We start from the raw sequence: 27,400 nt of genomic DNA on the forward strand, positions 1-27,400 counted from the left end.
CCTGAATGACAACAACAGATGCTCTTTTTTTTCTCTCTCATACCACAGGGCTACAAGATCAACACGTGTAACAAGTACAGCAGGCTCCTAAAAGGCAGTTAAAGTGTATGACTGCCTCAGTTCTTTTGACACTTTGGTGCTGTCATATCTGAGGTAACACGGGGAGGCTGGGGGACTGCCTCCGCAGGGTAAGTGGCATTTTTCTAGCGTCTGTGCTTTTCATAATGATCCATTCATTTGTTTATTTATTTATTTTTCACTTAGGAGTGATATATTTATAAAAGACTGCAAGTTGAGTTTGAACATTTTGTGCAGAATTTAAGATGCCTGCACAAAAACGTAAAGGAAAAGATGGGATGAGCAACTGGATGTCACAGCTACCACCTGAACTTCACACCGTTCCTCTCTTTGAGCTGACCCTACCAGGTATGAAGCTGAAACAATGTAAAGTCATGTAAAGACAATGCATCAAACTGTCACTGGCATGTGAAAGAATTGTATCTTCAAAACATCTTTTAATAAGCTTTAAAACAAAAATTATCTGAAGCTTAGTGACTAATCGTTTGTTTGTTTTTTTTTTTGCCAAAAGACTATTAGCTGATTCACTTGGACAAGCTCCGGAATTCAATAAGGGACATTTCCATCAAATTGTCAGAGTAAGACAGCCATACTGGTAGCTTTGTGAGGTGCATTGCTGAACTAAATCACAATGCTAGCATGCTAAAATGCAGATGCTAAGCATGCGTAACGTTTTCGCCATTCACTATATGTACAAACACTACCATTCAAAAGTTTGGGGTCACCAAGTCAATTTCATGTTTTTCATGAGTATTCACACTTCTATTCATGTGCTAACATAACTGCACAAGAGTTTTCTAATCATCAATTAGCCTTTCAACACCATTAACTAACACAATGTACCTTTAGAATACAGGAGTGATGGTTGCTGGAAATGTTCCTCTGTACCCCTATGGAGATATTCCATTAAAAATCTGTCATTTCCAGCTAGAATAGTCATTTACCACATTAACAGTGTCTAGACTGTATTTCTGATTAATTTAATGTTACCTGCATTGAAGAAAATTGCTTTTCTTTCAAAAATAAGGACATTTCTAAGTGACCCCAAACTTTTGAACAGTAGTGTTCATGTAGTAAATGAGATTTCTTTTGCGCCAATGTAATTGTCAAATGAGTTGGCATTTTGGCCTCAGATACTCTCACTTCCCTTTACTTTACTTCATTTCATTTCAATTCAGTTCAGTTCAATTCAATTGAGTTTATTCATCTATTATATAGTTTTTTATAGGATTGCATACGTGCATACACAACCAGCAATTTACAAGCATAAGAACTGTTTGGGGGCTGCATTGCGTTCATAATCCAAATGCAACAAAATATCATAATACTATAAGTATGTAAATGCTGAGGTAGTCAAAATAACTTCCCATTGAATAGTGCAATATATTGTATTATTCCATCATTTTTATTTATTGTGCAAATTTTGTATTTATACCATACAATGCCCTCGAATATCTCAAAATGGGACAAAAAAAAGTCGTATCCATTGTATCTAATCTTGCAGCTGAATTTTCTGCTCGCTATTGTGTGTCCATTATACAGGTAGTGGTGACTGAATGAAAAGGGGACTGGTTTTGGACAAAGCATGTAAAATGTAGCACATTTGCACACATTTCAAAATCACCATGTCTGGAGATACGTGATTTTTTTTTTAGCCTGGTTTTATTCCTTACGCGTCACACAGCTGACTGCTGCTTTGGCAGAACCCCTTGGTGTAACACTGAATACACTGGGTATCCTCACATCCTCAGTTAGTTTGACAGACTTATAAATGTTACAAAACAAAATCATTTACAAAATAAGCATAATGCTGCATTGAGGAAGACTTCAAACTCTAAATTAAGATCATAAACTCATTAGGAAAGTGTTTACTGAGGTAACAGAGCTAATGAGAAGTAAGGTGATTTTCTCATAGATGTCTATATAATTGGACTTCTTTGTGCAACCAGAGGAAGTTGCCCCTGCTGGCCATGAGAAAGAAGGCAGGTTTAAATCACTTGGCTTCACCCAAAGGCTATGTCCATCTTTTATCTAAAGCCTGGGATGTTGACAGATGTGTGTGTGTGTGTGTGTGTGTGTGTGTGTGTGTGTGTGTGTGTGTGTGTGTGTGTGTGTGCGTGCGTGCGTGCGTGCGTGCGTGCGTGCGTGCGTGTGCGCGTGTGCGTGTGTGCGTGTGTGCGTGCGTGCGTGCGTGTGTGCGCGTGTGTGCGTGTGTGCGTGCGTGCGTGCGTGCGTGCGTGTGTGTGTGCGTGCGTGCGTGCGTGTGTGTGTGCGTGTGTGTGTGTGCGTGCGTGCGTGCGCATGTGTCATTTCTAGGAAGCCATGACTCAATGAGTTATGACTTGGATATCAACTCCTCTATAATAGAACCTGATGGACTAAAAAGGTTCAGCAAGATTTACTGTGTGCGTAAAATAGTGCGCAAATGGGCCATCACTCAGGTAAGGAGAGTTTATAACCTGTCAGTACTCAATTTGTGCATGTAAGAAATAGTGAAGGGAGTGTTTGACTGGTGTTTTATCACAGGAAGCGACCGTCACAAAGCAACTGGATGCAGGGGTTCGCTACTTGGACCTGAGGATCGCACGCAAGCCAGATGACACCAACCCCACAAGGCTTTACTTTTACCACGGGCTGTACACACGGGCTGATGTCGAGGTAAAGATGGACATGTCATACTTACATAACTGAACAGTTAGATGAATTAATTCAAGTAACTGTTTATTATGGGTGATAAAAAATTCCAAATGCTCCACCAACTTATATATTGGTATATTTCTTTAAAGATAAGTTCTTTAAAGAAGTAAAACCTAATTAAAATGCACATGAAAGAAAATGTACAATTTATTTATGTATGTGATGCTAAGTGTACTAACAATTGGTTTTGCACTGTGGTCAGACTGTTCTCAAAGACATAAATGACTGGGCAGGGACACATCCGAAAGAAATCGTCATCCTGTCACTATCCAACTTTAAAGGGTTTGACAAAAAAATTGAAAAGCAACTTCACACACATCTACTCGACTTCATCAAGACCTTGTTTGGAGCCAAACTCGCCCCTGCATGGGTAAAGTATAATTTTTTTGCATTAAAATCGGTGTGTCAAACAGATCTCATTGTTAAAGTACCTAATGTAAGCTGCAGTGACGGTTAGATTAAAAGGAACTTGAGCTTACACTTAAACAGTGTCTTTATAACGTATTCACTACCACTGGAAGATTTCCCATTTAACTGCTTTTCAACACTGAATTGTGTCAAATTTAACTGTTTTTTTTTTAAAACATGAATTTACAAAAGAAGATAATTTCACATGAAAACGGACATGAAAACGGAATTCTACAAACTAATACCAGTGAATTAAAAATGGACAAAATAAGTGATTGCATAAGTATTCACCCCTTTTCAGTCAGTATTTAGTAGATAAACATTTGGCTGCAATTACAGTATTGACTGCATGTAGATAGGTTTTAATCAGCCCGTACATCTGAACACTGCAATTTTAAACCACTCTTTACAAAACTGCTCAAGCTCTGTCATCCTGCAAAGACGTTATGAATAAACAGAGCCACAAGCTCTTAATCTGATTGAGGTCTGGGTTCTGACTCTGCCACTCCAAAACATCCACCTTGTTGTCTTTGAACCATTTTTATGTGATTTTATCCATATGTGTTTGGTCATCTTCTCCTAAATCACCGTTCATCAGGTTGTCCTCCAAATTTCTCTTTACTTTGCTGCATTTATTTTACCCTCTCCCTTTACAAGCCGTCCAGGGCCTGCTGCCAAGAAGCATCTCTGCATCATGATGCTGCCACCACCATGTTTCAGGGGGAGGATGGTGTGATGGTGTCTGGTATTTGTTGTACGCCAAACATGGCATCTGGTCTGATGGCCAAAAGGCTCGAGTTTGGTCTCATCAGACCAAAGAACCTTTATCCACTTGATTTCAGAGTTTCCCACATGCCTGTAGCTGAGATTTAATATGAGTTTATTTTAAAAGCGGCTTTATCTTTGCCACCCTCCCAGAAAGCTTTGAATAATAAAGAAGCTGGACAATAGTTGTTGCACTGTATGCACAGTCAGAAAAGATAAATTAAATTGACCATGATTCAGTGTTGAAAAGCAATAAAGGCAAAACTTTGACAGAGGTATGAAAACTTTATATAGTAAATACTGTAAACATCTAAAAAAAATATATTTCCATGTATCACAAACAGGAAAAACCTACCCTGAAGAGTTGCTGGGACAATGGCAGAAATGTCATAGTTTCATATGACTATCGAGCACATAAGCATTCCGATATATGGAAAAAAATAAACTATTACTATGGGAATAGCATGGAGCCTGCAAAAATTGAAGCAAGACTCTGTCACGCTCTGGAAAAGGAAAGGCCTGACCAACGTGAGTTTTTTTATTTGTTTCTCAGCCCCTACATGGTTTGAGTACATTGTAAATAATAATGTTTGAATTCTTCTCTGACAAATGTTTCTATGACTGTAATGTCTCTACTCACTTGGTTACATCTTTTCAGTCTCACATTGCATAGTTATTGCATTATGTGCACTGAAATGATTGCGGATTGTAATTTAACCTCCATGACTTGCAGATTTCTTTGTATGTGGCTTGAACTTGACACTGCCACATGATGCCAGGATCCTCAAGTACATCCTTCGTATGTGTGACAACTTCATCAACGTCATACAGAGGAGTCTGCCAAAGCTGCTGCAATGGGTGAAACAGCAATCTTGCAAAACGCCGATTAACATTGTTGCCTCAGACTTGGTGACTCGTAACAACTTTGTCTCAACGATTGTTGAGCTCAATTTTAAAAAGGTGAAAGCATAATTAAAACGCTGTAGTGCATAGTGCTGTGTGCTGTATACTGATGTGATTCATTTGCTGTTGCATAGGCAGATATCTGCAGCTAAATTATTGAGTAGTTGTGGTGAAAGTTTCAAATCTATGTTTCATTCAGACTGTATAATTCAAGTTCAAGATATCATTAATTCCTCTCAGTTCATGGTATCTGCACTGGCGTTTTTAATTTTAAGTTAAGTCTTAAATAGCTAGAATGACACTGTAGATATCTTGAACTGGAATTCTGCTTAGTCAAAATGTAATTACAGACATCTTTAAAATTTTGACTAGAGGAAATGACGATGCCCGCGTCTGGAAGGTGGACCTTTTTAAACAGACTATAGTACTCCAACCATAACCACATATGACAAACTGTTTCACTGCCATGTTACACCGGCCTGACACTGAAATTCTAGTAAATTTGGACTACAAGTCTATAATTAAGGAAGGTCTGATTTTGCACAACCTCTTTGCTCATAAGCTCTTTCTATTTCAAGTCACTTTTTAGCCATCTTCTTCAACACAGCAGCCACCACTACTTCTGTTAACACTTTTCAAAGGCTTTGCTGGACCAATATCCAATGGGAAGCCTTGTATATGCAGCATCATTCACAATGAGGTTTGAGGTATCTACAACTACTATTTCAATTAGTCCACACTGAATTAGACATTTTCTAACTGTGATTTTGGCTAATCAGAGAACTCAGCTGTTAAGGGTTAAAATGGGTTGCCATAATCAATGATCACTTTCCTCATTTTTATAACATTTCAAGCTGTCACAAACTGATATAAGTTGTGAAGCTGTGACATCAGTTAGGTCTGTAAGGGCTTATTGCTTAGTCCATAGCGTGGATATTTTGATTGGGCCTCAGAGTGCTTGTTACCAATGACAGTGAATGCATCTGAAATATGAGTCTCCTCAATAAAGTGTTGAATGGATACAGTTCAAGCCTTTGGGTATTCCTCTTATGCACCAACACCTCTGTTCATATGAAGGTAGTACAAAGACATCATTCGTTCATCAAATTCATCTTTCTTTTGTGTGCAAATAATCTTCTTTTCACTTTTTGAAATGATTCCTCAAACACCAAAAAATTAGGGACTAATATAACATAAAAAGTATATTATGAATGGCTAATACAGTTGCATATATATATATATATATATATATATATATATATATATATATATATATATATATATATATATATATATATATATATATATATATATATATATATATATATATATATATATATATATATATAAAAAAGAAAACCTTGATCCCTAACTGCTTTCCCTTTAAAAGAGAAAATGATTGTTTGCATATATTTATAGATGTAGGTTTTATTTAAATATCCAGGCTGACACAATAAGTGTGAGGACTGAAGATCAACATTTAATTCTGCAATCTGGTGATATTTTTAAATTAAAAAAAAAATGTTTTTACATTAGTCTGCCTCCTCACTTCTTGTGTTTGTATTGTTGCATCTCTGAGTAATATTACAGTATTTTTTTAAACACTGCTTATTGAGGGTATTTCCTGCATTTCCTCAAAAACCTATTCCTATGCTAATTTTAAAAAAAACAAAGCTTCTTAACCTTATCACATTTGCTCATTGTAAACATGTAGCTTAAAATGACAACTAAAACCAGTTTATTTTTTCCACAAACATGCATTATAAAGGAACCTACCTGGGACAAACCTTTTCCAGAGTTCCTGTCCTGTTACTGCGCCATCATGTGTCAACTGACGGTATTACAACAACGTGTTCGGCTCACGCCTGAAAGTTTGTGTATACGAAGTAGCTAACGTTAGCTTGCTAAAGTAATTCACACACTCAGTGGATTAGGATGTTAAGGCTGGCATGGCGTCGGTCGACGTCCAAAAATAGCTGCGCGGAGCCTGCGCGCCTTTTGGCTGCAGCTTTTTTAGGAGCGAACAGTCCACAGCAGAGCTCAGAGAGCAACATTAGGTGTTTGAAACACATTCCCCACCCACCCAACGACAGGTCACCGCTCCTCCATCCCAGGCCGGCCTGCGTCCTCAGGTAAAGCCACCACGGCTAATAGTTAGCTAACGCTAGCTAGTATGTTAACGCTACTTTTACACGTTACAGCAAGCAAACCCGACTTACCAGCAAAATTCATGGCGTGTTTGATTTGATACGTGCTGTGTATCTTGCAACACAATAGCAGTGACGAGCGTGCTTTTCTACGAGCTATGCCAGACTTCAATACAAAAACACACATTTTAGAGTCCTTAACGGTAACTGCTGTTGTAAAAGATGCCATAGTGAGTACAAATATTTAAGTAAAGTCGAAATGTCATGTATTAAATTTCGGTATAACTCCCCAAATTACCAAGAGGCACTTATTTCCAATATTTAAGATTTATTTCATTGATACGTGCACGACTAATCTCTGCTAACAGTAACATTTAGCGGTGTCCTTGTCAAACATTTAACAGATATGTAACCTATATGCCAATGCTGTTTCGGCCGAATTTAATGAGAGTGCCCAATATATCAGAAACTATTCAGTTATATTTTCCCAGGCATGAATCTTTGCGTGTAAGTAAAGTCACAGTAAATTAGGTAGTATTTAAATAGGATTCGACATGACAGTTGGCTAACAGACACAGTGCTTGACAGGAGCTGCTGAACAAGCTACTGCAATGTCAGTAGGCTGACAGCGTGAAAACACGTCGGTTTTGTTTGTATGAATACTGCTAAAAACAACCTGTGGCAGATTAATGTCTTGCAGCCAGTAGAGTTAGCTGTTAGGGTTGATTTTAACGCGTAAACATTACGTATATTATGCATTAAGTGCTGTTTATATACCATATAGTAACAGTATTTCAATCAACGACGGGCGTGTGTAACCACAGCTAAGTGGTGTTTTCTTATTAGGTATTATATTCCCTAATAGAAAATGATTTTTAATGGAAAGGGATAACACAAAGGCAGTGTCATTATTGTTATTTTTCAGTCAAGACAGTCCATGTGTCAAAACATTAAGATAATGAAATGAAAAATAAAATTAAATAAAACATTTGGACCAAGGTTAAGATTACATTTCTATCAGCAAACAGACTGACTTTGTGAATATGTTGGGTTGTGTATCCAGTCCATCTGTCTTTATGAGCATGGCATCAGGAGGTGAAGGGCCATCATCAGCTTCCCACAAACACACCAACAGGTTAGCCAAGGAGAGGTCGCCCTACCTGCTACAGCATGCACACAACCCCGTTGACTGGTGAGTGCATTTAAACTACAGTTTGCTGCACACAGATGGGTGACAAATTAGAGGAAAAACCAACATAAAGGTGTCATAGTAAGGTGTTGGGACACCACATACAACCGGAACAGGTTAAATGTGCCTTGACATGAATTCTCTAAGTCTGTGTATCTCTACTGGAGAGATGGAACACTATTATCCCAAAAGATAGTCCCTCATATGGTGTTTTGATGATGATGGTGAAGAGCACTGTCTAACATGGCAGTCCAAAATCTCACATTGGTGTTTAATTTGGTTGAGATCTCAAACTGTTAATGGCACAGCACATGAGTCACATCATTTCCATCAAACCATTCAGTGTCCTATTCTGTCCTATGAATGGAGACATTGTTGTCCTGAAAGTGATCACTCCCATCTGGATAGAATTGTTTCATCACAGTGTGAATGTGATCACTTAGAACAACTCTTTAATGATTTGCAATATTCCTCTGAGAGGACAGGTTGATTCAAACTATGGCAGCAAAATGCCCTTCACAGCATAACAGGAGCCACCAGATACCCTCACTTTAGCAGTCAAGCATTCCTATTTTTTCTTAAATTTTAACTTGTCTGTATCTTAAAGCTGATCATAACCTAACATCATTTTTTTAGGTATCCATGGGGTCAAGATGCTTTTGACAAGGCAAAAACTGAAGACAAACCCATCTTTTTATCAGGTCAGAAGACCCTAATATTCCAAATATTATCACGCTTTTAATTTTGGGACAATTTCACTATGAACTCTCTGACGTTTTAATGTCAGCAATTACTGCATTAAAATCTTACCAAGTCCTCTAATAAGACTTGACATTATGAGGCAGAAACACTCACTTCTCATATGCTTTTATACTGGCTTGTTATAGCTGGGCTTGTAGCAGAAGTATAACATCTGTTTTCTGTAATTCTCTGTCTCTCCCCGACTGTCAGTGGGCTATTCGACATGCCACTGGTGCCATGTTATGGAGAGGGAGTCTTTCGAAGATGAGGAAATTGGTAAAATCCTTAGTGAGAACTTTGTCTGCATCAAATTAGACAGAGAAGAGAGACCTGATGTGGACAAGGTCTACATGACTTTTGTACAGGTGTGTGTAAATGTCTGATTATGTTTAGGTTGGCATTAGGCATTTTCGTGACTTTTGATTGCTAATGTCTCTAGGCAACAAGCGGAGGTGGAGGTTGGCCCATGAGTGTATGGTTGACTCCTGACCTTCGACCTTTTCGTCGGGGGCACCTACTTCCCTCCAAGAGATCATGGAAGAAGACCTGGGTTCAAGACCGTTCTTACCAGAATCATTGAACAGGTAGGAAGACTTTGCTAAAACCTAGATTTTAGTGTTTGGCCCATTCAAAGAATGAGGGAATATTATGGTACTGTACTTAGTGATGTCTCTAGGAATTAACAAAATCATTAAAGACATGCATGTGTACAATGCACAAAAAAGTCTGCTAATTCTCTTTTGACTTATATGACTTTCAGTCTTCTTAGGATTTCAGTTTAGTATCATAGTCTCATGTGACGTCTCTGTAGCACGGATTTGTATGAATATCATCAAGTGTGACTTATGTGCCTCAGTGGCAGAATAATCGCAGTGCTTTGGAGTCCAGTGGGGATAGGATCCTTGAAGCCCTGAAGAAAGGCACTGCTATTACTGCAAACCCAGGAGAAAGTCCTCCACTGGCCCCAGATGTCGCTAATCGCTGCTTCCAGCAGTTGGCCCATTCCTATGAGGAGGAGTACGGAGGCTTCAGAGATGCTCCAAAGTTCCCCACACCAGGTAGACACTAGAGCCAGGAGTGGTCATCTTTGGATTTCAGTGTTAATGGACCTGTTAAATACTTTTCACACAGTTTAATATATTGCTCTCTATATATCTCTTTCTCTTCCTTTTCCTCCACAGTGAATCTGATGTTTCTCATGTCTTACTGGTCTGTGAATCGCTCCACCTCAGAAGGGGTCGAGGCTCTCCAGATGGCTTTGCACACACTCCGCATGATGGCACTGGGAGGCATCCATGACCACGTGGCACAGGTTCATACTAGGGGTGGGAACGTTTACAAATGCCGACACAATATTACTCACTGATTTTTATTGATTGTTATTACAAGTGGCTTGACTTTACAGTTGGAAAAAAATAAAAAAGGTGAAATAAAAGCAAGAGGTAAACAGCAGATTGAACATAAAGTAAAAAACTATAGATTGTACATAAAAGATGGATGTAGCGACCTTGACGTCACCCAGTGTCACCTGCGAACTTCTGTTTTAAAGTTTGGAATGTGGCCATCACTATTGTGGTCCTTGGAAACCAGATGTGCTGAGCAAAGAGTGGGTTTAAATGAGAACTCTAGGACACCATGCAGAGTGAAATGGTTTCAACCTGTCAATCACAAGGTAGCCCTGCCTTAAAACATGCTGCGTTATCATCTATTTTGCTGTCAGTGCAACCATACTTTACAAAATTAACATAAGCATCATTGTGTATTGAAGAACACTTGAAACTACTGATTGAGACCATAACCTCAGTAGGAACATCTTTATTGAGATAACAACTACGAAGGGTCATTTTCCAATAGATTTCTCTACAGTCAGACTTCTTTTTGCATCCAGAGGAGTCGCCTCCCACTGGCCATTACAAAGAATGTAGGTTTAAGTTAGTTCTGAATTAGCTTCACTTTTTTGACCAGGAGGCCATGTTCATCTTTTATATACAATTTATGAAAAAAAATTCAAGAAACAATAAAACTGTATCCTCAACTTAACTCCTGGTCAGATCTTGAACGGAGCATAAAACGCAACCCACAACAGTCATTTTTTAATGTTTGAAGAATCCAATAAAAGTTCTCAGTAGACCCAATGGTACATAAATCATAGATGTTCTAAAGTGGCATGCAGCAGTTAGTAGATTAATTGAATGCTAGTGACTAAAGTAAAATTGTATGGTACTGGCAGCATTTTGATAGTCATTTCTATCTTTTTGTTTATGAGAGCCAAACATTCACTGGCTCCAACTTTTCCAATTTGAGGAAACATCATTATATTACTTAACTAAAACTTTTTGAGTTTAGGACTGTTGGTCAGATAAAACTAGCAATTTGAAGACATCAGTGTCTTCAAATGCCTCTTGGGCAATTTTGAGTGTTTTGGTATTTTGTTGACTAAATTATTATGCAGTCAGTGAAGACAATCATCATAAGATGAAGTGATAATGAAAATAATAGTTAATTACAGCCATATTTTGTTAATATAAGGCACATTCACAGACACATTGATGGACTAAATGTCTCTCTGTGTGAACATAATTATGTTTTGTGCAGTGCTCTTGCAATTCAGGTCAAATGTACTTGCATTAAATGACAAAGCTAAGCTCAAGCTACCAGAGCAATGTGGCTTTTGCAGTTGCAGTATATGACTTTTGCTGATCATTGGTATCATATGGTGAATACAGTATCCCTCTTAATGTCTTTCTCAGGGTTTTCATCGTTACTCTACAGATTCCTCCTGGCATGTTCCTCACTTTGAAAAGATGTTGTACGACCAGGCTCAGCTGGCTGTAGCCTACATAACAGCTTCCCAGGTGTGTTTGTGCTTGTCTCTGAATGTGGCCTGTTGTGTGTGTTTCACGTTGTGTATCTGACAGTCTAATTAGCCTCCATCTTTCTCTTTCTCTCTTATCTACATAATTTATTGCCATATTACTCTGCAAACCATAAATCTTCAGCATGAGACTTGGCCAGCATTTGTTTTGTTTTAGAGTGAATACAAACACTTACAGTGACAATTAAAGTGCTATTTCACACACATTATTTCTGGGTAGTTTGTAAGGTTTATTTTCCTTTACCTAACTTCAAACTGTTTTAATCTCTTCCCAATGCATTGGAGAGTGTTGAATTTCCATGCAGCAAAAACACATTGGAATCTGAATGCCATAGTTTTTAGTTTCCTCATGAGTGCACGCTGAGCTGGCATCCTTTTCTCTCTTTTTTTTAATGTGGAGAGAGATTGGATAACAAAAACTTAATTAGGACACAAACATGCAGACAAACTCACATACAGAAACACATACATGACCCTGTTTAATGAGGCTGTGGAGGCTACCTCAGCATTCTCAGTGGATGCTGCAGGGTGTATAACACATATAAATCACATGATGGTAACTATAAGGTTATGTTAAGTTGAATCATAACTCTTAAGCAGGTGTGTTCTGCATATTTAAACTTTTCCAGGTATCTGGTGAGCAGTTTTTTGCAGATGTGGCCAAGGACATACTACTCTACGTCTCCAGAGACCTGAATGACAAGGTGAATCCTTTAAAGTCTTGATGGTATATTTGTGTGCCTAATTGTGCGTGTTTTTGTGTTAGTGATCTTATCAGGATCATGTCTTACAACTGGGGCACCGAAGCAATGGAAATAGCCTAAAGTAAGGGGTTTGCAAGGATACAGAATGGAAGTTAGGATAAGGTTTGTGGGCTGTTGTCACAAAATCTGTTTCTCCTACTGTTAAAGTGCAAATGTACAACCCACTGGGAAATGATAAGTGTGCATTTGTGAGCATGTACTGTTCATACATCCTCGAGGGCAAGGAGTGGGACCCCGCTGACAAATAGCCTCTTAAACCCCAGCTCCCCTCTCAGGGTCAAGCCTTTTTTCCTTTTGATTAATGAGGCGACAGCAGCGAATGGGGCACACAATTAAAACCGCACTCGTTGTAATCATTATATTCTCCAAGATTTATTATGTAATTAGAGGCAAATGAATTAACGCTGCAATAGTATTTTTCTACAAACTCAGTGCTTTTTTTGTCATACAGTGGGTGGGATCTTCACTTAGCGAGGTAGACTCCCTGAGTTCTCAACTGTAAAAAGACTATTCACTGCCGTGTTCAGGTCCTAAGAGAGGGCTTACATGGCACTGTTATAAATGGGGACTTGAAAGGTGTTAATTAATTGATTATTTTCAGATTTGTCATATCAATACTTAAAATGACAGTTATATTAGCTTCCCCTCTCAAGACTTACATAAATGCCATCACTTTTGTCATTCAAAATTCAGCTGACTTGTCACTACCACTCATCCTCTAAAAAGTGTTGTATAATGTATCTTTGGGTTCTGAAGAGAACTTTATGAAGATAAGCCTGATGTTATCATCAGGGTTATCCCAACTTGACTGTGCAGACTTGAACATCACAGAGAAATGGCAGCTGGAGCATCTTTATCTTCTGCAGCATGACCATCCACAACAGAACATGTGGATATGGTTTAGTTACTAGAGGGATTAAAATCAAAGCCATTCAATGTGATGAGTAGATTGCTTTAAAGAACGCATGGCTCAGCGAATATGGCAATGTGATTCAGAGCTGTTGAGATATATGGAACTAATGAAAGGCAGAGGACTCCACAAACACCTCCTTCACCCACATTATTAATTCAGCAGGATGAGGATAAGGGTTAAATTAACGAACTGCTGCAGACCTCAAGCACATTCTGTGTTTTTATATTTTCACCAACTGACATCCAAACACACAAATCCTATCATAGTACTGTTAACTCACTGTGTCCTCACCTGTCAGCTGTTTGGTCAGTAGTGAAGACTTATGACCTCATTGTCCAGCAGCTGTTTTTGTTTTGCTGGTAAAGGGTTAAATTGATGTTGGAGTCATTGTGCGTATTACACTGTACAGTGGTTCTGTAAAACCTTGTCAAGGTTCGGTTGATTTTCCATTTTTAATAACAAAAATGTCATCATCCTGCTTTCCCACCAGCAAAGTGTTACCCTAACAGTCTTTCAATGATTTTGTCAAGGTTAGTCAAAGATGAAAAGCTTCACTTGAAAAAAATAGCTTGAGCTTTCCTAGTTCACATCTTTTCTGAATTTTCTATAGCTTCTCAGATAGGTGCTCACCATTGTGTATGCACAGACGATGTGCTTTGAGATCTAAATATGATGTACATTCCGTACATATCTGTTAACTGATACACTGTACTATGTTTTATCTTTCATCATCTTGGCATTAAACAGCAGCTCTCACTTTCCTTTCCAACACTACCATTCCCATGTGTTCTCTGAAACAGTCTGGAGGTTTCTATAGTGCAGAGGATGCAGACTCTGTTCCTGCATCAGGGGGACCAGAGAAGCGAGAAGGGGCTTTCTGTGTATGGACGGCGTCAGAAGTTCGGGAACTCTTGCCAGATGTGGTGGAGGGTGCCACTGGATCTGCCACACTGGCAGACATCTTTATGCACCACTATGGGGTGAAAGAACAAGGCAATGTTGCTCCAGAACAGGTACTTATAATTTTGTTTGTGTATTATATGTCACATGTAGCGTTAGTAACTCTTGCTTTGTTTGTAGTTATAGACGAAAGTTAACAAATGACTCCTAAATTTCCAAAGTTTCAAAGGCTTTATAATGTCTCTCCAAAACTAATCACATGAATACAAAAAAGTGATGCTGGTAACTACGAATTATATTTCATTCAGACAGGACTTTGTTGTGTTAAAGATTTTCTGTTAAAGAATTAACATGGCGTCTGTTGCAGTTAGTATGGGTCACTTTGTGCGAACACCCTCTTATTCTCTGTACTGTATGTTGCCAGGACCCCCACAGGGAGCTGCAGGGCCAGAATGTGCTGATCGTGCGTTATTCAGTCGAGTTAACAGCTGCTCACTTTGGCATCAGTGTGGAAAAAGTCAATGAGCTCCTGGCCTCTGCCAGAGGCAAAATGGCAGAAGTGAGGAAGAGCCGGCCACGCCCACATCTGGACACCAAGATGCTGGCCTCCTGGAATGGTAAACTCTTCAGAAGTTTACACTGCAGCTTCATAGCTATTTTTTAACGTCATCTCCAACCATTCAAATGGCCCCTAGTTAATGTGTCCTAACAAGATAGGTTACTGCAGTTGTCAGTACAGGAAAGTGTTTTTTACTAGATGTATTGTTGATAAATTTTAACTGTCAATATGTCACTTCTACTTATGTTAAACAGGTCAGTAACATTTAAAAGTGGTGTCAGCAGCAGTCATTGTTGAAAAAATTCTCCAAACTGTTGTTCTGTAATTGATAGCATTGCATGATTATCACTAATTGCCAAAAGATCCTTGTATGGCCAAAATATCGCTGTCAAACCTCTTTCAGACAGTCACCAAAAGATGTCCACTTCTTTATTCTAAGGGAAAAGAGATATTAACATGATTCTAGATGGTTGTTTTGCTGTACAGATTCATGGTAGGGTTAGTTTCAGAAATTGAAACACCTCAAAAGGAAGCATGAGAATTGTCTTACTTTGCAGCAGTTATGAATAAACATAACTATGACAACACACTGCAAGATGTTGATAAATTACTACTTTCAAATGTGCAGCCCCAACTAACCCCGCATATTACAATGTTGACAGCCTTAACAAGAAGGAGAGCATAAAATGCATTAGTCAGAACAATATCTTAAATATGGTTGAGAGGGTTTTCAGGATGTGTGTGGCCACGTTTTTTCATCCGGCATGCTGTGTTTTGTTTACAACATGAGTGACACTTCCAGGATGTGTAGTAGATCTAATTTTATCTTAATTGTGTCACAATTGACTCACAGTTCTGCTCAGTTCAGGTGGAGAAAGAAAGCTTTGCCATTGCTGTTATTTATTTTTTTTTAATGATGCTATTTTCCTCCAGAAAGAAGATCGCCAAGTTAAGCTCATGCACACAAAGTATTATCGGCAGATTACCGCCACTATGTATTTTCCATATCTGAACAGAAGTACCATAAAAAATACTTTAAATACATTTGACCTAATTATTTTCTGCAAACTTTTTCACCAAGTGTGGAAGTGTTGTGCACCCTAGAGAGAGAAATTTTTGACCTGAGTGTTCCACTCGTTAGTTGGAGTGACTCATAATGAATGACCAAAAAAAAAAAAAAGTGACATCTTTTGTTTCATTTTGGTTTAGTTGGCTCAGTATCAGTATGCTGGTTATCCAACTCCATGCATCTGTACCTTCAACGCTAGCAAACCACATTATATTATCTGATTAATAGTGAATTGGTGGATGTCAGGTGCTTCTTTCTCTATTATTATCATTAATATTGGACACATTTATTGTCTACAGAATCACAGTGTGCGTAGAGTATTATAGGCACTTGTTGTCATTCTGCTTTAATGTGATGCCAATTTGGACACTCCTTAACACTGTTTGTCCAGCACATTGTCTCCGATGTGATTAATTACAAGAACACACACATACATAAACACATACGTACACACACAAACTTAGCTCCCAGCACTGACGTCTCACGACAGTGTGTTAGTGAGGTAATGAGGCTCTGCGATCCTGAGAACTTTCCAATTAGACGCACGACTCTCTTTCTCCTCTCTAATGAAGAAACCTCTCCATTAATCACCTGTCCTCTGCTGCAATACTTTGAAGACCAGGCTGTGCGCTCCCTAGGCTTTGATACACAGCATGAAAGAGGATAGAGGGAGGAAGGAATGGATGTAGATGAGATGAGAGAAGGAATGGAAGAGAAAAGGGAAAATTCAAAGAGTGGGAATAATAACTAATCAGGGACTGTGGGTTGGATACACATTGGTACCTCAGTGGAGAGAGAGCACAATGTTTTAAGATTAGCTATATGTAATGTAACATATTGTATACAGCCACCACCAGCGTCATCAGCACTAACTGCTTCCTCTCTGTCAGGCTTGATGCTGTCGGCCTATGCTCGAGTTGGAGCTGTGGTGGGAGACAAGGCCTTATTGGAGAGAGCGGTACAGGCAGGCAACTTCCTAAAGGAGCACCTGTGGGATGCTGAGAGGCAGACCATCCTTCGATCTTGTTACCGTGGAGACCAGATGGAAGTGCAACAGATGTAAGAGAGAGAGTTTTGATCAAATATAGCAGTGCTCCTCTGAGTGGTTTGAAGCAGGCAGTGCTTAGTTTAAAAAAAAAAAAAAAAAAGCTCAGTTTCATACTTAATGCACTGATCAGTAGTGGAATAAGAATCTGATAGCAGTTGGTGGGTTGATTGCTTTTATTCCCAGACTACTGTTTGTCCAATTTGATGAAATTGCACCTACACAGTCCTAATGAAGTAGATTAGCTGAGTTTTCGAGTTAAATTCTGAATAAATAATGTCTAAGACGGTTTTCCTAACTTTAAATTGGATTTTTAGTAGGCTTCAGTAGTCTGAGACAGACTAATAAAGTTGTAATCATCTAAAGTATCTTTAGTACAATATTTCCTCAGATACCCTGTTTATGTTCAGTGTTTCATACCAGAAAATATTATTGAATGTATATGTTAGCTCATAAAAAACCATTAAACTGCAGAGGCGTTTTTTTCTTTTTTTTCCCCAGAAATTTGAAATCTTCATGTTCACATTAATATATGCTGACTTGAAGTCTTCTTTTTGCTATTTTTTTCATGTGTGTTGCCAGAGTTTCTGGCACATTTCTGCCACCTGTCCATCAGTAGAACTGGGTGAAACTCCTAGAGGCAATCATAAGTGAAGTACAAACAACGACTGATGCCTGTTCATCAGAGCATTGCCTCTTTGTACCACTTGTGGTCAGAAACTCAGCAGGTTAATTTTAACAGTCTATCCAGTATCATAATCAGAATTAACATTTTGGCCAATGTGTTATGTTTAACTTGCCTTTAAGCTTAAACAGCTTAGTTTTATGTTTCCTTTCCCTTTATCCCTGAAAAAGCATTTTGTTTCTTTTGTTGCATTGTTTTGTTGATAGAAATGATGTGGCGAATTCGGTGCAGAATATGGGAGCCAAAGGCAGTTGTACTGTGCCAGGATGACTGTTTATATGCAAACAGGAAACCAAGATATGTGGATAAATCAGGTTACAGACAGACGTCAGAAAACATGCTCACATGTGCAGCAGTAACCAGGTTATGGTAAAGCTGCATTTACATGCAGCAGGTCAGTAATTTGATTTCTCTTCAAGCCTTAAACATTGTAACGTGATTCCCCATGTCTTAAGTGGATTATAGACGCCTGTTGAATGACTTATGATGTTGAAGAGTTTTATTCCTGGACAAAAATTGGCAGTGTAGTGAGATGAGAGCATCTGCAGTGGGAGAATATGCTTGTGTATGTTTTTCTTTGCTCGATACACGTGTTTGAATTGTAGTCTTCTACAATAAATGTCCTCTTCTGCTGTGGAAGAATATGTAGGCTTATTATCCTAATTGTATCGTATATTTTGACTAAACCAATCATTGCCAAGAAACATAGTTTCTCCATCAGGAATCTGAACTACATATCCTAGATCAAATATATTTAACCCCTTAGCCTAACAAAAAGTAAGTAAACACATTTTCTCATCCACATGACGTACAGCAACAACACATTCAGTGAACCTTTTAGAACTATCTACATTTTCGGATAAATGTGCTTTCAAATGTGGTCAGACTTTGATCAAGCTCAAGAATCTTTATTTTTTTTGTCATTATGCAATTAGTTTTCACCAATGACGTAATGAAATTTTGTTGGTAGTACTGGCTTAAAAGTCAACATTAAAAGATGTGGACAGTAAAACATACAGTGCATTAAAAATATCTGTGTTAGAATGATAAATACTGTATTTTAACTAATATCACACAAATCATTGTGTTGTTTTTGGTCATATTCACTGCATCATTCAAACATTCCCATTGTAGGTTTGAAAAAAATAAGTGAACCCCTAAATCAGTTTTAATAAGCTACCTGGGTTCAGGAATTGGCAGCGAAAGAGGTCAAAAAAGATCCCCACTGCACCTCAGTATCACTGCACGATTTAAGTTTGTCGAAGAGCACCTTGACATTCCACAACTACTGGGAAAAAGGTTTTGTGGACGGATGAAACTCAGGTTGAATTGTTGGAACAGTACGTGGAGTGCTATGTATATCTTATAAAGGGCACGGCATGCCGACTCATAAAACATCATCCTAAAGGTGAAGTACGGTAGTGACAGCATCATAACTTGGAGCTGCTTTGCTACCTCTGGGTCTAGGTAGCTCGTATCAAGGCATCATAGAAATAAATGGCTTTACACAAAGACTAGCCGCCCTTTGGAGAGGCCCAGTCAGAGCCAGGACCAAATAGTTTTACGTTATTGTAGGTTTGGAATTACCTTAAGGGAGTCATTCACATCAGACATTGTAAGAATATGGCCAAGCTGAAGTAGTTCTGTAAGAATAAATGGTTTAGAATTCCTCTTGAATGTTTTGCAGCTCTTATTCACAGCCACTGGAAACACTTTTTTTGAGGTTATTACTTTCAGTAGAGGCTCCAGCAGTTATTAAATCCAAGAGTTCACTTACTTTTTGCACCCGCACTATGAATATTTAATGAATTTTTTAACACTAAACTAGAATGCTGAAAAGCAGTCATTTTGAAGGGTTGTGATACCTTTTTATTTGCTCCTGCGTAAGTAGTAAGATTACTCCAAAAGCCAAAACTGTCCGGATCATACAAGTGCATGAAAATGTTATAATTCATTCAGTGGATTAGACTGAGAATGTTTTGGAAGCATCAGGGCATACACACAAACAAACAGTCTCTTGTTGATTCTACACCACCAGTCCAGGTGTCCTCGTTCTGTTGCCTAGCCCTGTGCCCTACTTACTGTGAATGAGTGAGTGTGAAATGCCACAGAATCAGCAGAAAAATATGCCAGGAGTCCCAAAACACATGTGATGAAAGGCACACCGTTTCAAACACATGCATGAACCAGTACACACTTATGCCTAAACACTCTTGGCCTTGTTTCACAGCCTTTGTCTCATTCATAATTGTCCAATTCAGGATGGTGTCAGCAGTGAGAATGCTTACCAAGGCCCTTTGCTCAAGCCTGGTTTCATTTCAATACATGGGTAAATCACTCTGTCATGTCAGGCACATATGGGATGTGGGCTAATTTACCAGGAGGAATGGTAGGTGCTGAGACTAACTGGGTTAATAGGCTGTGGAAATGTTGAGGAGCTGATGCCATAGATTTTCTGTGGCCCTTGCCAGACACTAGATGATTGAGAGTTTTATTAGTGTCCTCAGGGAGCAGAGGGAGGCCTGAGTGGGTGCACTGAGACAGAGGCAAATAGTGTTCCTAGTGGGTCACTAGTGATGTTGAGTCATTATTAGTTGGCTTATCAACATGTTTGGTCATATTCAGCCTGTTTTGCATGCATTTAGCAGAGATTACTGCTAACTGAGTTCTTATTTCTGCAGAAGGAAAGGGTCTCTTTTCTAAACTGTTGTCACAAAGTTGGAAGCACACTATTTTCTTCAGTAGTTTTTCAGCTCATTTAAAATCATTGTTTAGAGTAACTTCAAGATTTCCTGAAGTGGAAATGAGGGACTTTTCCCAAGTCAATACAAACCGTTTCAGACAAAAAGTGCTGCAAATCCATACAATATATTTTGGTCTACGTGGTGTTTGAATTAACATTTGCGGTTAACACAAAAGACACAGTATTTATACAATAATATACAACAATATTATGAAATTTTCTAATCATCAAGAAATCCTTCAAAAGGCCAAAATGAACAATGCTCTAGTTGATCTTTCGTCGATGTTCTATTCCCTACCATTCCTGTGGCTCTCAGCCCCAAGCTCATTTGTTGTTATTAAATATGCAAATCTTTAAAAACAGCTCATAAATAATATGTTTTACTTTTAAAAAGACTATAATTTTCTAAATCTGCTAGGCACTGCAGTTTTTTTTTGTTTTTGTTTTGGTAAATATGAAGTGTAATAGTCTATCTGTTGTCCACTCTTTTTAGCAGTTAATTAAAACTGTTGCTGCTCAAAATCATATTGGATTGAATCTGAATAATCTGCAATGTCCATGCTCATGATAATTAAGGAACATGCCATTCAGTGTAGCTTGCTTTACTAGTTTTTGGACAGCAGTGGATATATCCGGCTTTGGCTACACACACATAACAGCACAGACACAGTTATCATGTATAATACTACCTCCCCAGCAGTAAGCAAACCTGATCCCTAAACCTGAGCTGTAGCTGTATTCCAATAGTGTCATAAGTAGGATTGGACATAAGGAACTAGTTTCAACTCACAACCAGTTCCAAAATTCAGATTCCAAAGGAAACATTAAGAAATTTGAACTTTGATCCCACTTATTGGTTCCCAAATAAATTTCACTCACTAGCAAATTAGCAATGTACTACAAACACCTACTTTTTATCTATCACGATCTGTCTTTGCCATTAGTCCTGAGAGCTGCCTGCGTGTCTTCCCGTCCTTTAATGCATTTGCCTTAGTAAAACGTGAGCCTGCACTGTTCCCACTTAACCTAATCAGGTGTTGCTGAGTTGCTTGCACGGGTAAATGGAACAAACTGTGTTGATCCACCTTCCCACCTTACACTTAAAGTTTTACACACAGTAAGAAGCCGATCATTACAGTGCCTTTGGAGTGCATCCTGTAGTCGTTAAAGGAATTTAGTGAAGAAATTCAAAATGGCGTTCAGTGATAGAAAACAGAAGATAAAGTATTAAATGTCACCACAAGAGTAATTAGGAAAAAAATATGGTTGTGTAAGATGAATTCCAAGGGTCTCCAGATCATCACAGGAAAATAAACATCTGCTACGTTGTTCATTTATTGAGTTAAACAGCGAAATCTGTCTTGATGTCTCATAGTTTCTCTTTGTTTTACATTTTTCTCTCACCTCTTTTCTACTATTCTACGCGACATGGGTATATGTTTTTTCATATGTAATTGCACAGCACATTGCTTAAGAAATACATTTTGAAACACGAACAAGAATATTGAATTAATCACTAACATAAAGGTCACTGCTGTTGTAAAAATGATGGGACGCAATGTGTTTATGTGACCCAGATAGCCCCACTAGGTTTCTATCTCTGACATTTATTCAGTGGGAAGTGAAGTCGTAGTGTATCGGGGAACCATTATGAAGCTATTATTCTAAAACTGTCTTCCAGTGCTATGATACGGTAAACTGACAAAGCCGGCAAGGTGTTTTATCTTTGCTCTCAGGGAAATGACTCATTTAACATGCACTATTGAAGGTGTGAATGAAAAGGCTGTTGAGTACTTCTGAAAGGCTTTTACATTTTTGTGTTTGTGTGTCACAGAGGTCCTCTTGAGGTCTTGTCTCAGGCTGTCATCCCTGCGGCTGGAGTCACCTCAGCCAGATGACATGTTGCAGTGTGACAGAAGAGAGTATTCTTTTATAAAAAGCAGGGTTGGGAGGCTCTTGGCTGGAAGTGTCTTGGTGTGGGGAAAGAGGCAACATGATTATAAATAGCCAAATTTGTTTTGAAAGAAGAACCAGATTTAATTAATAAGTTTTATTCATTTCAAAAATGCTCTAAATCCCTGCAGAGCACGCATAGATTTTGTGATGGTTTGAGTGAATTGTCTCGGTGTATATTGAATAGATTACAGGATGAATTGTCAAAACTTAGCGGATCCCCTAACTAGGTTTGGGACCACCTTATTCATTTCATCCATATTCACTTAGAAAACCTGAGAAAAGCGACCGCTCTTTATTCAAGGTACAGGGTGTCCTTGGTTTACAATGTCCTCGGCCTACAGCATTTCATCGTTACATCGGAACTGGTCATGGGTGGGTCCTCGGTTTACGACATATAGTGTTTCGTCGTTGCATCGGAATTGGTTATGTGAAACTAGTTGGCGAGCGGAGTGGACAAATACGTCGTCACACGGCTAGTGGAGTGGACGAATACGCCATCACATGGCGAAATAAGATGGCTTTGTTGACATTCGCCAGTTGTACGACACCTTGGATTGTGCAACTTTTGCTAACTTTTTGCCCTTCATTATGGCTCCCAAGCGCAAGTCAGACTCTTCTGAATGAGTACCGACTTACAGCGAAAATCGACTTAAGTCGGGCTGTAGGAACGGAACTCCAACGTTAGTCGATGACCCCCTATACTATATTCTAGTTTTCATATATATTAACGTCAAAAACAGTTTGAATGCCTAGGCTCACCTAGGCTTCTCCTTGTTTGCTCATGAGTGTGTCTAATTGGCTTATTTTTGCATGATGTGGCATCGGGTATTTTAAAAAAAAAAAAACACGGTGTTTTTTCTCTGTATCCAACAATCAGGCAGTAATGAGCCCAACATGGGTTGGCATATTTGAAGGTGATAAATGTAGATGCTTAGTCTTTTTTCTAAACCTTCATTGATATTTACGAATACATTTTTTCGTTTCGGATTTACATTAAACTCACCCTCCTGTGTCCAGTGCTAGAGTGCTTTCCTTCTCCTTCTGGCTTGACTTATGAGTCAACCGTTGTCTGTCTGTCTGGAGAAGATAAACTGAGATATGAGTCCTCACCTCTGTATGACCTCTCAAAAAGTCATACACTTCATCTCTTCCAAAGCCTCCTCCTGTTTTCAGCCTCTTGACCACCAGCCATCATCCTCTCATGACAGAGCACTATCTGGCCTCCTGTCACCGTTCGTCCCCTTGCACTCACTTAGATGAGTGCATTGTGTAAATTTGAGGGGGATAGCAGCATGGGGTGGAATAGCAGTAGAATTTAGAAACTGATTTAGAGTTGTGCACAGAGTTTGGTGACTCAGTTCTGACTCTGGGAAGGGCACGTCTTGAGCAATACATCACATTAAACATTAGTGGCAACGGGTTGTGAAATTGTGACAGATTGGTATCGACATAAACCTCCAGGTGTGGATCAGATTTCAAAGTTAAATAGAGTAAGGAGAAATAAAAAAACAGATTGGGAGAGTGTAGAAGTTACCTGAGTGAAGATGATGGGAGAAGAAGAAAGAGGTGGCATGCTGATTCTAGGATCAGAAAGGGCAGTCTAATTATAATTAGATTTGCTTGATCTTTCTTTTTCTTCATTTGAAACCCCACAGAATGTGTGTACACAGTTGTGTGTGCGTGTATGAATGCCGTTGCCTTTACTGCAGTGAAGGCAGATGAATATTTTCACATCGAGAAAAATGCTTTAGGGAGAGATTATATTCTGTGCTGCTGTGTGTGTGTTATAATGTAGCTCTGTACTGTCCCACAAAATTCCCCTAGGCTCATTATAGTCTATCTTTAAAGTCAGTTCTTCTGGATTTCTATACTGCATTGACAGAAAACATGGCTTGATCTTCTTCAGGCATTATAAACAAGCACTTTCTGTATAAAAGATGAAGGGAAAAAACAAGAAGCTGAACTAGTTCACTAGCAGTCGCCCATCTCAATGCTTCTCACATTGATCTGTCAATAAATTCTTAATGAAAAATGTCCTCATTCCCACTCCTCATCGTCTTCTCTGATTTTCATTTTCTTTCTCCCTCTCCAGATCTCCTCCTATCTCTGGTTTCCTGGATGACTATGCCTTCATCATTTGCGGCTTGCTGGACCTGTATGAGGCCACGCTACAAACCGAGTGGCTGCAGTGGGCTGAGGAGTTGCAGCTCAGGCAGGATGTGTTGCTGTGGGATGACCAGGGAGCGGGCTACTTCTGCAGTGATCCCAGTGACAGCACTGTGCTGCTGCAACTGAAAGAGGGTGAGGGATGGATACTTTTACAGACTGGTGGACCTGTAGACACTCACATATAATCTGTATAGACATTAAGACAAACCTAATTATCGTCTTATGAAATGAAATTAGTGAAATGAGTTACCTACGTGTTGGAAGTTGACCTTGTATGTTTCAGCAAGTTTTTATTTTTTTTACTGCTTGTACCAACAAAACTGAGCTTTATGTGGGACAGAAATTAACATCCTAATGTGATGTGTGTGATGACCTTTAGTTTTACAGACAATCACAATCTAGCTTATAAACTCTTGTACAAAAAAAAGGATCATTAGTGTTTTATCAAGGTTTTAATTAGTTTCTTTGAGGCCCAGTGAGTTATTGATGATCGAATCACACCTCATGGTCTAATGATAGAGCCACGTGCTGTCAAAACATCTGTGACCTCTGGTGGCCTGGAGTCCACAGAACTCTGAAGGTGTCCTCTAGTGTCAGGCACCAAGACATTAGCAGCAGATCCTTTTCACCACATTTTAGTATGTGCTAATCAATGTGTACTAGGAACATCCCACTAAACCTCCTGTTTTGGAACTGCTCTGACACAGTCATATAGCCCTCACTGTTTGGCCTCTGTCAGAGTCGCTCAAATCTTTATGCTACCAATTTTTTCTGCAAATATCACTTCAACTTCAAGAACTTGCTGCACTTGTTGCCTTATATATTCAGTCCCTTGACAGCTTGTATTGTAGTCAGATAATCAGTGGAATTCAATTCACCTCCCAGTGTTTTTTTTTTATGTTGTGGCTGATTGATATATGTACAGTCATGCTAGCTGCTCTTTGGAGTTTCACTTAGGTCCTGCAGTGGTATAAGTCAAATGCTAGAATAAGCAAGTTAACATACTCACAGTGACAAAACCAATAGGATGATGTTCAGCAGGTATAATGTTGACCATGTTCATAAATGCATTCTTGTAGATAATTTGAAATTATACTCACTAACGGTAGAAGATAAGTCAGTTTACCAATCAATTCTGAAGGGAACTTGAATGTCTGTAACAAGTCTCCTGACAAACACACCAACTACTTTTGAGATATTTGACTCTAAATAGCACATGTTAACATTGTGGTTGTGCTAGAGAAAAGGCCAGGGGATCAAGGACAATCTTCAGCATCAATCATCAGAATGCCTTTGCAAAACTTATTGCCAGTTCATCTAACTGTCATTTATTGTTTCACTGAAAGCTTAGGCCAGCTGGTGGCAAAACAAATTAAGTAACAAGTAAGTCATCACTAAAATGTTTGATTATTCCATCCAGTACTTGTTGCAATATTTCAGTCTAGACCAGAGTGATCCACAAGCCAACTGGCAGACCTACTTTTCGAACATTGTTCATGATTTTCAGCTCATTTTTGATTCAGATGTAGAAAATAAATGGACTGACACTGTTGCTGTAGGCTTTGGTGCTAGTAGCTTTAGAGATATGGAGAGGGCTTGATGGACAGGTGAAGGATTAATAGTACTGCCACAACATCCCTCTGTAGCACAGACCTATATAAGGAATAATACAGGGTTTCTGCAGGGCATTACAAGCATTATTAGTCATTAAATTGATTTTGCGAAAATTAAGGCTTAAATGGCATTAAAAATCATTAAATTTGTTTTTCAGTGGCAGTAAAACTTCTTTGTCGTTTTCAAGAAAAATATTTGATAGTAATAATATATAATTGTAGACTGCGATTCGTCAGATATGTGCATCTGCATAAACATGCCGAAGCATTGTGATAATTGTTCCAGCCGGACGGGTACAATTGCCAAAAATTGCATGTTTGGAAAGTGGAGGAGAATTGGGAAATGGGGAAATGCAAATTCCAGCAACAATGGCAAGAAAACCTGGAATTCAGAGAATGACTACAGCCCATGGGTGGTCAGGGGTGGTTTCCAGATTCAGAAATAGTGAAATGAGGGGACAGTTTTCATATAAAAATCATCTTTCACAAAAAAACCAAAACCCATGTTATTTGTTGAATTTACAGTCATGGCATTAATAGTTTTACAGTATAGCACTAAAATGGCATTAAAAAGCATTAAATTTGACTGGCTGATTTCTGCAGAAACCCTGTAATATCTCAGGCAGATGAATAAATAGAGGATCTGAGGGCTGCAGACACTGCTGACAGTTTGCTACTGTCAAACACAGTGACACAGTTTGACCACAGGGACTTCAGTGAAACAGAGGAGGCATGAATGGATTGCTGTTATTTACTTGAACAAAAGAAGAGTTAACGAATCAAAGTAATCATTCATTCGTTCATCTATTCATCCATCATCCGTCTTTTTCTCCCGTGCCTACATCCTTCACCTTATTGATTGACTCAGAGCTTACAACATGGAAGGCCCTGCAGTAATGTGCCTGCCAGTTTCATTCCATTGCTACCTTAAACCATAAGAGAGGATGGAGACAAGGATAGATGGATGGATAGATAGATGAATGAGGAGAGGATAAAAGAGGGGAAGCAGAGGAATATTGACCTCTACTATTTACTTCCTGTAGTGTCCATTCCTCCTTACCCATTCAAGCTGAACCTCTCCACCATGAAAGCAATGGAAGACGATGCTCTGATTTTTCAACTGCTTTAATCACCAAACCTGTCAAATATTTCCCCTTCTTTCTCTCAGTTCATCTGCTTCT

At 38.9% G+C, this 27,400-nt stretch overlaps 3 protein-coding genes across 3 annotated transcripts in view; all 3 read left to right on the forward strand.

The window, feature by feature from the left end:
- Positions 1-126, forward strand: part of pkd1b (polycystic kidney disease 1b) — a 42,149-nt gene extending 42,023 nt beyond the window's left edge. Inside the window, exon 44 of the mRNA XM_055004468.1 lies at positions 49-126. The gene's annotated coding sequence lies outside the window, so the exon portion shown is untranslated. The remainder of the gene's footprint in view (positions 1-48) is intronic.
- Positions 53-5,871, forward strand: LOC111581004 (PI-PLC X domain-containing protein 1-like). Its single transcript, XM_023288969.3, has 7 exons — positions 53-188; positions 316-426; positions 2,395-2,519; positions 2,605-2,736; positions 2,978-3,145; positions 4,293-4,476; positions 4,682-5,871. The coding sequence occupies exons 2-7, from the start codon at positions 324-326 to the stop codon at positions 4,918-4,920; spliced, it is 951 nt and encodes a 316-aa protein (XP_023144737.1). The 5' UTR covers positions 53-188; positions 316-323; the 3' UTR covers positions 4,921-5,871.
- Positions 5,872-6,698: 827 nt separating this feature from the next.
- The window catches only part of spata20 (spermatogenesis associated 20), a 62,272-nt gene continuing 41,570 nt past the window's right edge, over positions 6,699-27,400 (forward strand). Inside the window, 14 exon segments of the mRNA XM_023288967.3 lie at positions 6,699-6,983; positions 8,062-8,190; positions 8,824-8,888; positions 9,139-9,293; positions 9,368-9,427; positions 9,429-9,512; positions 9,785-9,986; positions 10,110-10,240; positions 11,679-11,783; positions 12,433-12,507; positions 14,281-14,493; positions 14,805-14,997; positions 16,899-17,067; positions 24,530-24,738. Of these exon segments, the coding sequence (XP_023144735.2) occupies positions 6,787-6,983; positions 8,062-8,190; positions 8,824-8,888; positions 9,139-9,293; positions 9,368-9,427; positions 9,429-9,512; positions 9,785-9,986; positions 10,110-10,240; positions 11,679-11,783; positions 12,433-12,507; positions 14,281-14,493; positions 14,805-14,997; positions 16,899-17,067; positions 24,530-24,738 (1,987 nt within the window). The 5' untranslated portion in view covers positions 6,699-6,786.

Source organism: Amphiprion ocellaris, chromosome 18, assembly GCF_022539595.1.
Source record: "Amphiprion ocellaris isolate individual 3 ecotype Okinawa chromosome 18, ASM2253959v1, whole genome shotgun sequence".
NCBI lineage: Eukaryota > Metazoa > Chordata > Actinopteri > Pomacentridae > Amphiprion > Amphiprion ocellaris.

Bases quoted from the DNA above. Each gene is read 5' to 3' on its own strand.
- LOC111581004 (XM_023288969.3), top strand. From the start codon at position 324: ATGCCTGCACAAAAACGTAAAGGAAAAGATGGGATGAGCAACTGGATG. The intron at 2,737-2,977 runs GTAAAGATGGAC...CACTGTGGTCAG, and splicing joins ACACACGGGCTGATGTCGAG to ACTGTTCTCAAAGACATAAA. The intron at 4,477-4,681 runs GTGAGTTTTTTT...CATGACTTGCAG, and splicing joins AAAGGAAAGGCCTGACCAAC to ATTTCTTTGTATGTGGCTTG.